This window comes from Nicotiana tomentosiformis, chromosome 9 (assembly GCF_000390325.3).
Source record: "Nicotiana tomentosiformis chromosome 9, ASM39032v3, whole genome shotgun sequence".
NCBI classification, from domain to species: Eukaryota; Viridiplantae; Streptophyta; class Magnoliopsida; order Solanales; family Solanaceae; genus Nicotiana; species Nicotiana tomentosiformis.
The window spans coordinates 79,031,254-79,040,262 of NC_090820.1; the positions used below are offsets into that span (position 1 = coordinate 79,031,254).

Here is a 9,009-nt window from a genome sequence, read left to right on the forward strand (position 1 = left end):
GGCTACACAAAAGGGTGTTCGAGTCTGAAGCTAAGCATCTGGAGTAGTACAAAGTAAACATGGAGGTGATAAAGGAATGGAAAGAGATTGCCACTAAGTCAATAGAGAGGTTAGAATACTTGGAGCAAGGGATATTGGAGCTAGAACGGAAGATAAGAAAGAGACTTTGGGATTGTCAAGGCATGAACGAAGATGAAGGAGGAAAGCTGGCAAATGCTTACTTATTACTGGACATGCGCGATCTGGGAAATATGATTGATGGGGTCAAGAGAGCCAAGCATGAAGAAGGTCCTTCAAGGACCAAGTAGATGATGTTCTTTACTGCTTTCTAGCTTAGATTAGATTTCGATGTAATAAGGCTTAATGCCATTAGTGATTCTATTATTTAGTAAGAGATTGCTTTGGCTTATTTCCGCACTAATGAAATGAAGCAAACGTTGGCATCACTTTTCTCCAAGTCTATGTGTCGCTTAGGCGTACCTCAGTCATAATGAGGTCCCCAAATTAGGACGCGAATCATTGCATGATTTTTGCGAAACATGTTTAAATATTGCAAACACTCTTTTATTTTACCTTACTGACTTGGTTACCTTTTTGTTTTTATTTCTTTATTTATTCCCACTCCCAAAGGTTGGTTCGTGCATACTGGCATCATCAACATACCACACCAGATCTAGAGGTCCTCCACCTCCTCCTCCACCTAGCGATCCAAAAAGAAAAGGCAAGGGCAAAGGGAAAATGGATAATTTAAGTGGTATCCGGAAAGGTAATGCTATTGTGGCGGAAAATGTTGAAACTTCAGATGGTAGAAGCACCCCGGGGCAAAATGAATTAGTCTTACGTTTGGAGCAAAAAATCCTGGAGTTACAGGGCGAGCTTGTGCAGGTCCGAAATCTGGCAAACCTTTCCCTTACTCTCAATATCCCCGATATCAACCAGCAAAATCTAACTACCCAAAACCAAACACCGCCATAAAACACACAAAACCAGAGTTCACCACCCATAGCTCCAAATCCTCCCGCACCACACCAGTATCATAATCTCGCACCACTCCAGAACCTTAACCCACCACCAGTGCAACCCCTCAATTACATCACCATCATCCAACTCAATACCCGCAAACCACTACTTATCACACTCCCCAAAATGCACCACAACCTACTCCCGATCCCCAAAACTCAACCAATGACCACCCATATACCCAAGTTCTAAGAACTCATCAAAGCAATCCGATCTATGTAGAAACCTTAACCCATACCCCGCAGCAAACCATATACATACCTGAACCAACTAAGAAGGACCTGCTCATTCAAAACATGGCATAAGAACTCAAGAAACTTACGGGAAGAGTCCAGAGTGTTGAAGGCGGGAAAGGTGTTGAAGGTCTGAATTATGAAGATCTGTGAATTCAGCCAGATTTAGATTTGCCGGAGGGTTACAAACCTCCTAAGTTTTAAATATTCGATGGCACTGGTGATCCAAAGGTGTATCTGAGAACCTATTGCAAAAAACTTGTGGGAGTATGTAAGAATGAACAAATCCGCATGAAACTATTCATGCAGAGTCTTACAGGAGATGCCCTGTCTTGGTATATCAGTCAAAACTCAAAGAAGTGCGAAAATTGGGTAAGTATGGCATCAGATTTCACGGATTGATTCAGGTTCAACACAGAGAATGCGCCAGACGTTTTCTATATCCAAAACCTCAAGAAGAAGCCGATAGAAACCTTCCGCGAGTATGCTACTTGTTGGAGGTCAGAAGCTGCAAAGGTAAGGCTAGCACTTGAAGAAGAACAAATGAACAAGTTCTTTGTTAGAGCTCAAGATCCGCAGTATTATGAAAGGTTGATGGTCATCGAGAATCACAAGTTCTCAGACATCATCAAGTTGGGAGAGGGGATAGAAGAAGGAATCAAGAGTGGGATGGTGACTAATTTCGAGGCGCTGCAAGCCACACATAAAGCCTCGCAATCAGGAGGTATCTCGAGAAAGAAAGAAGTGGGCGATATGATGGTAGCTCAAGGCCCTAAGTCTCACCTCACATACCAAACACCTCTACCCACATATCAACTCTCACCCCTAAAATACCAATACCCTGCCACTACCTACCATACCTACAACACTCAACCTGTATATTACCATTCACCTCCACCCGCCCGCCAAAACTACCCAAAGCCACATCCAAATTTTGACCGCAGAACTCCTAGTTAGTACACCCCAATTGCTGAACCCATAGCCCAACTGTATGAGAGACTAAAGGCTGCTGGTTACATCACCCCTATTCCTACTGTTGCTGTTGAGAATCCTTCCCAGTGGATCAATCCTAACAAAACATATGCCTATCATTCAAGCATAAAGGGTCATACTATTGAAAAGTGCCGCATGTTGAAAGACAAGATTCAGACGCTGATCGACACTAAGGTTATACAAGCAAAGGAAGCTACACCGAATATCCACAATAACCCTCTCCCGGATCATAGGGGTGAGGGGGTGAATGTAATAGAAACTGATGAGGAATGGGATCAGGAAGGGTCCATCAGACTCATTCGAGAAGGAGACACTCCTAAATTATCTCTGGTCACCCTCACGCCAGTTGTGGTACAAACCCAAGAACCATTTGACGTCGAGGTAGCTATACCCTTCATTGTAATGGTAGCTCCTACACCATCTTACGAGCCTGATGCCATCCTATGGGATTATGTTGCGGAAGCAAGAAAAAAGGGAAAAGCCAAAATGGAAGAAACAGATGCCGCGCAAGGTATGACTAGAATTGACAGAGGTTACACACCTGAAAATTAGGGAGGAACGAGTAGAGAAGCTGCGCCTAAGTTGCATGTTGTTGGGAAGGGCACTGACAACCTCTGGAGGAAGATACAAGTAAGGTAATACTCCGTTGTTGACCACCTAAACAAGACCCCCGCTCAGATATCCATCTTATCATTGTTGCAAAACTCAGACGCATACAAGAATGCCTTAATAAAAGTGTTAAGTGAAGCTTATGTACCCGCCGGCATCACTAATGGAGAGATGGCTAACATAGTCGGACAGGTACTGGGGAGTCATAAAATTACTTTCCACGAAGATGATTTACCGCCAGCAGGGTTGAGTCAAAACAAGGCGTTGCACATCACAGTGAAATTTGAGGACAAGTTCATTGCTAGGGTCCTGATAGATGGAGGTTCGAGCCTGAAGATATGCCCACTGACCACTCTAAAAAGATTAGGTAAATGCCTGCACGAGATACGGATGGGAAGCATGAATATGAAGGCGTTCGACGGATCCCAAAGAGCCACTATCGGGGAAATCAACCTTGATCTACAGATGGGTATGACTTGGTTTGATGTTGGGTTCCAATTGCTAGATATATCTGCTACTTACAACCAATTGTTGGGACGACCATGGATACATGCAGCTAGGGCAGTGGCTTCCACTCTACACCAGGTTGTGAAGTTCGAGTGGAATCATCAAGAGGTGTTCATTCATGGAGACAGAAGCAACCCTATCTTCACCAACCAGACCATTCCAGTCATCGAAAATAGGAGAAAGTTGGGAAGAGAAACATATCACCGCATTGAGTGGGTGAACACAATTGAAAAGGATCAATGGTGGAGCAAGAAGATAGAAAGCATATTGTTGTGGACGGGATATTAACCAGGTAAGGGTCTTGGCAAAAAGCTTCAGGGGATCACTAAACCCGTATAACCACAATATCATGGCATGAACTTTGGACTCGGGTATGAATATACCATAAAAGAACATCAGGATTGGATACCGCATAGAATCGTCCATTATTATCCAATGGAACAACCCATATCATCTCTGCACCAGACATTCCGTCAGGCTGACATAATGTGGGGATCCGAGGAAGAAGAGATTTTGTCCAGTATGAGGAAGATGTTTCTGGATGAAGAAGACATGGACTACAGTGCAATTGTTGAGGAGGGGAAGGAGAAGGAGGAAGACCTTACCATTCAAACAGTAGGAGAAGGAGCTGTTCTCAAGAACTGGACCGCTGCACCATCCCGGGCTCGCTGAGTTCCTGGGAAGCCTAGAAAATTAGCATGACTTATTTTCAAATTGTTTTGAGCATTTAAGACATTTTCAGTATTTTGTTTTGAAATAATTACTCGAGCCATCGAGTCGTACTTGTTGACATTTTTAAAGTTTTTGCATTATTGCTTTTTTTATTTATTTTTATCTTTCTACATTCTTTTCAGCATAATTATTACATATCATGGCGAACCTACGACTATGACATGTAATGAGACAACACGACATAAGGACAGTGATTCGGAAGATCTGGAAGATGATATAATACCTGAGGAAATTATCAAAGAAGTAGAGAATTTTGAAAATACACCAAAATCTAATTTGGAGGAAACTGAGGCCGTTAACTTAGGGGATTCTAAAACAGTCAAGGAAACTCGTATAAGCATTCATCTGTTAGAGAAAGAAGAGTATATCAGGTTCCTAAGGGAATACAAGGACATTTTCACATGGTCCTACGATGATATAACTGGGTTAATAACATCCATAGTAGCTCACACGCTACCTACCGATCCCATGTGTCCACCGGTAAAGCAGAAGCTCAGAAAGTTCAAGCCTGATATGAGTCTGAAGATAAAATAGGAGGTCAACAAGCAAATCAAAGCCAAGGTTCTTCGAGTGGTCGAATACCCGACCTGGTTAGCGAACATTGTGCCGGTTCCGAAAAAGACATGAAAGTTAGGGTGTGGGATGATTACCGAGATCTGAATAGAGCAAGTCCTAAGGATTATTTCCCGTTTCATAACATACACATACTGATCGATAATTGTTCCAAGCATGAGCTCCAATCCTTCATGGATTGCTTCGCAGGATATCATCAGATTTGGATGGACGAAGAGGATGCCGAAAAGACTGCCTTTATCACACCATGGGGAATATATTGTTACAAAATGATGCTGTTTGGTTTGAAGAATGTTGGGGCCACCTACATGAGGTCCATGATGTCTATCTTCCATGATATGATACACAAGGAAATAGAGGTGTACGTGGATGATGTTATCATCAAATCCAAAAGGAGCTCAAATCACATAGCAGACCTGAAGAAGTTTTTCAACCGACTTCGCATATACAATTTGAAGTTGAACCCCATAAAATATGTCTTCGGAGTCCCTGCTCGAAAGTTGCTTCGTCATCCACCGAGGTATTAAGTTAGACCCGTCAAAAATCAAAGCTATCCAGGACTTGCCACCTCCAAAGAATAAGACGGATGTGATGAGTTTTCTAGGATGCCTCAATTATATCAGCCGTTTTATAGCACAATCAACGGTGATATGTGAGCCAATCTTCAAGATGCTGAGGAAAGATGCTACAACAAGCTGGACTGAAGAATGCCAGAAAGCCTTCGACAAAATCAAGGAGTATTTATCTAAACCGCCCGTGTTGGTCCCGCTAGAACCAGGAAGACTTCTACTGCTTTATCTGTCTGTGTTTGATGGAGTTTTTTGATGCGTTCTAGGACAACATGACAAAACAGGATGGAAAGAGCAAGCGATATATTATCTGAGCAAGAAGTTCACGTATTACGAGGCCTGATACTCTTTGTTGGAGCGCACCTTCTGTGCTTTGACATGATAAGCCTAGAAGTTGAGACATTATTTCTGTGCGTACATTACATATCTCATATCAAGGATGAATCCACTAAAATACATCTTTCAGAAACCCATGCCTATGGGTAAGTTAGCAAAGTGGCAGATATTGCTAAGCAAGTTCGACATCATCTATGTAACTCAGAAAGTAGTCAAGGGGAAAGCATTGGCCAATCGCTTGGCGGAGAATCCTGTAGACGGAGAATACGAACCATTGAAGACGTATTATTTTCCTGACGCGGAGGTGTCATTTGTAGGAGAAGATATTACTGAAGCATACGACGGTTGGAGGATGTTCTTCGACGAAGCAACAAACTTCAAGGGAGTGGGCATCAGAGCTGTATTAGTATCAGAAACTGGTCAACATTACCCGGTATCCACAAAACTCAGGTTCTCGTGCACCAATAATATGGCAGAATACAAGGCCTACATCTTGGGACTCAGGTTGGCCGTTGACATAAACGTTCAAGAGTTACTGGTAATCGGAGATTCTGATCTATTAGTACACCAGGTACTAGGAGAATGGGCTATTAAGAACACTAAAATATTGCTATACGTGCACTGTGTACAAGAGTTGATCAAGAGGTTCACAAAGATAGAATTCAAACATGTTCCAAGGATTCAGAACGAGTTCACAGATGCATTAGCTACCTTGTCTTCCATGATAAAACATCTAGACAAGAATTTCATCAACCCTATCCCAATAGGAATTCATAAGCATCCATCCTATTGTGATCATGTTGAAGAAGAGTTCGACGGAAACCCATGGTTCCATGACATCAAGGAATACTTGGAAAAAAGAGAATACCTAGAGAATTCTACACAGTCAGAAGCGCACACTTCGAAGATTGGCCAGTTATTTCTTTCAAAGCGGGGGAACTCTATATAGAAGGACTCCTAATTTGTGATTACTACAATGTGTCGATGCCAAGAAGGCATCTATATTGCTCAAAGAAATATATGCCAGAACTTGTGGATCTCACATGAATGGTTTCGTTTTGGCCAAGAAGATATTAAGAGCAGGGTATATCTGGATGACTATGGAAACTGACAGTATCAAATATGTTCAAAAGTGACACCAATGCCAGATACATGCTGATATGATACGAGTACTGCCCAACGAAATCAATGCAACGAGTTCACCATGGACTTTCTCTGCTTGGGGCATGGATGTCATCAGACCAATTGAACCCGCTGCTTCAAATGGACACATTTCATCATGGTGGCCATAGACTACTTCACAAAATGGGTTAAAGCTGCGTCCTATAAGGCTTTGACTAAGAAGGTCGTAGCAGATTTTGTCCTGGATCGCATTGTTTGTCATTTCGGAGTGCACGAGTCAATCATTACTGACAATGCCGCCAATCTCAACAGTGACCTGATGGAAGCTATGTGTGAAACATTCAAGATCAAGCATCGAAATTATACAACATACATGCCGCAAATAAATGGAGCCGTAGAAGCCGCCAACAAGAACATCAAGAAAATATTGAGGAAAATGCTGGACAACTACAAGCAATGGCACGAAAAGCTACCATTTTCTTTGCTCGGATACTGCACCACAATTCGTACATCAACTGGGGAAACTCCCTATCTACTGGTCTATAGTACCGAAGCTATTATCCCTACCAAAGTAGAGATCCATTCCTTAAGAATTATACAAGAAGTCGAGCTCAACGACGCAGAATGAGTACAGATCCAGTACAAACAGATAGATCTCATTGATGGTAAAAGAATGAACGCAGTGTGTCATGGTCAACTCTACCAGAACAGAATGAAAAGGGCTTTCAATAAAAAGGTTAGGTCAAGGAAATTCACATTGGTGCAATTGGTGTTGAAGCGAATCTTCCCACATAAGGATGAAGCAAAGGGGAAATTCTCACCCAAATGGCAAAGCCCTTACATGGTTCACCGAGAACTAACAGGAGGAGCACTTATACTTGCAGAAATGGATGGAGAGGTTTGGCCAAAATCGATCAATTCAAACGCAGTCAAGAGATACTATGTTTAAGACTATGTTTGCACTTTCTATTTGATGTAACATGAACTACGCTTGACCTGATTCCCGTTTAAGAGGGAATACGTAGGCAGCCCTATGGGTTTGGTCACATCATAATAAATTCTTCACCCCCCCTATGGTCAGAAACGGGGGCAAGATCTTGAGTTCGCCCGATCTCGTTGTATTTAGAATCGCCAAGGAATGTATCGTGAGAACTTTGCATTTCAACTGGTGAGAATTTTGAGGAGGATCCTTAAAATTTCGAGTTAAGGAAGTTGCAATGTATCAGAAGCGTGTCACAGTCGCCAATCCGACAAAATTATTTGCTCTCATGCATCATCACATATTTCAAACAACTACATTTTTATATAAATGATTTATCATTAATGCATATTTTTCGAAAATTTCATTTTTCTGAAGTAGCCAGACGTTACCCAAGGTGACTCAAACAAGACCTCAAGACAAGAAGCAAAGAAAAAATGAAGAATCAAAGGCTCGAACCAACCTCAACTCACGATTATTTTTAGATACTGACAGAATTGACATAACAAGCACATCCGCAAATATATACATACAATAAGATCACTATCTTCACACCGATAGAAGTCACCAAGCACAAACACGTCAAACTAAGGACCACTCTTCCTCTCACATTTAATCGTTGCTTTTCCTGCATAGGGCTAAGCATTGCCCTCATTACATTGCATAGGGCTAAGCACTGCCCTCATCATTGCATAAGGCTAAACACTGCCTTTCTCTACATGAGACTAAACATTGTCTCCATTACATTGTATGAGGCTAAGCACTGCCTCCATTATTGCATAAGTCTAAACGCTGCCTTCCTTTGCATGAGACTAAGCACTATCTCCATTACACTACATGAGGTTAAGCACTGCCTCCATAATTGCATAAGGCTAAACGCTGCCTTCCTTTGCATGAGACTAAGCATTGTCTCCACTCCTTGCATAAGGCTAAACACTACCCTTGCCATTGGATAAGGCTAAGCACTATCTTTCCTTGCATAAGGCTAAACACTGCCTTTCTCTGCATGAGACTAAACATTGTCTCCATTACATTACATGAGGCTAAGCACTGCCTCTATTATTGCATAAGGCTAAACGCTGCCTTCCTTTGCATGAGACTAAGCACTGTCTCCGTTACATTACATGAGGCTAAGCACTGCCTCCATAATTGCATAAGGCTAAACGCTGACTTCATTTGCATGAGACTAAGCATTGTCTCCACTCCTTGTATAAGGCTAAAAACTGCCCTCGCCATTGCATAAGGCTAAGCACTGTCGTTCTTCTCATGAGGCTAAGCACTGTCTCCTTTCCTTGCATGAGACTAAGCATTGTATCCACTCCTTGCATAAGGCTAA

The 9,009-nt window shown here is 42.2% G+C and overlaps 2 protein-coding genes across 2 annotated transcripts; both read left to right on the forward strand.

Moving 5' to 3' along the window:
• Positions 1–59: 59 nt before the first annotated feature.
• Positions 60–3,650, forward strand: LOC138899047 (uncharacterized). Its single transcript, XM_070185161.1, has 4 exons — positions 60–304; positions 1,661–1,977; positions 2,236–2,757; positions 2,956–3,650. The coding sequence occupies exons 1-4, from the start codon at positions 60–62 to the stop codon at positions 3,648–3,650; spliced, it is 1,779 nt and encodes a 592-aa protein (XP_070041262.1).
• Positions 3,651–5,708: 2,058 nt separating this feature from the next.
• Positions 5,709–6,521, forward strand: LOC138899048 (uncharacterized). Its single transcript, XM_070185162.1, has one exon. It carries the CDS (start codon positions 5,709–5,711, stop codon positions 6,519–6,521), a length of 813 nt encoding a protein of 270 aa, XP_070041263.1.
• Positions 6,522–9,009: the final 2,488 nt, after the last annotated feature.

Excerpts from the sequence above, each read along its gene's own strand:
- LOC138899047 (XM_070185161.1), top strand. The coding sequence starts at position 60 with ATGGAGGTGATAAAGGAATGGAAAGAGATTGCCACTAAGTCAATAGAG. Across the intron at positions 305-1,660 it reads GAAGGTCCTTCAAGGACCAA|GTTCAACACAGAGAATGCGC; the intron begins GTAGATGATGTT and ends GGATTGATTCAG. Across the intron at positions 1,978-2,235 it reads TAAAGCCTCGCAATCAGGAG|CCCAACTGTATGAGAGACTA; the intron begins GTATCTCGAGAA and ends CTGAACCCATAG.
- LOC138899048 (XM_070185162.1), top strand. The coding sequence starts at position 5,709 with ATGCCTATGGGTAAGTTAGCAAAGTGGCAGATATTGCTAAGCAAGTTC.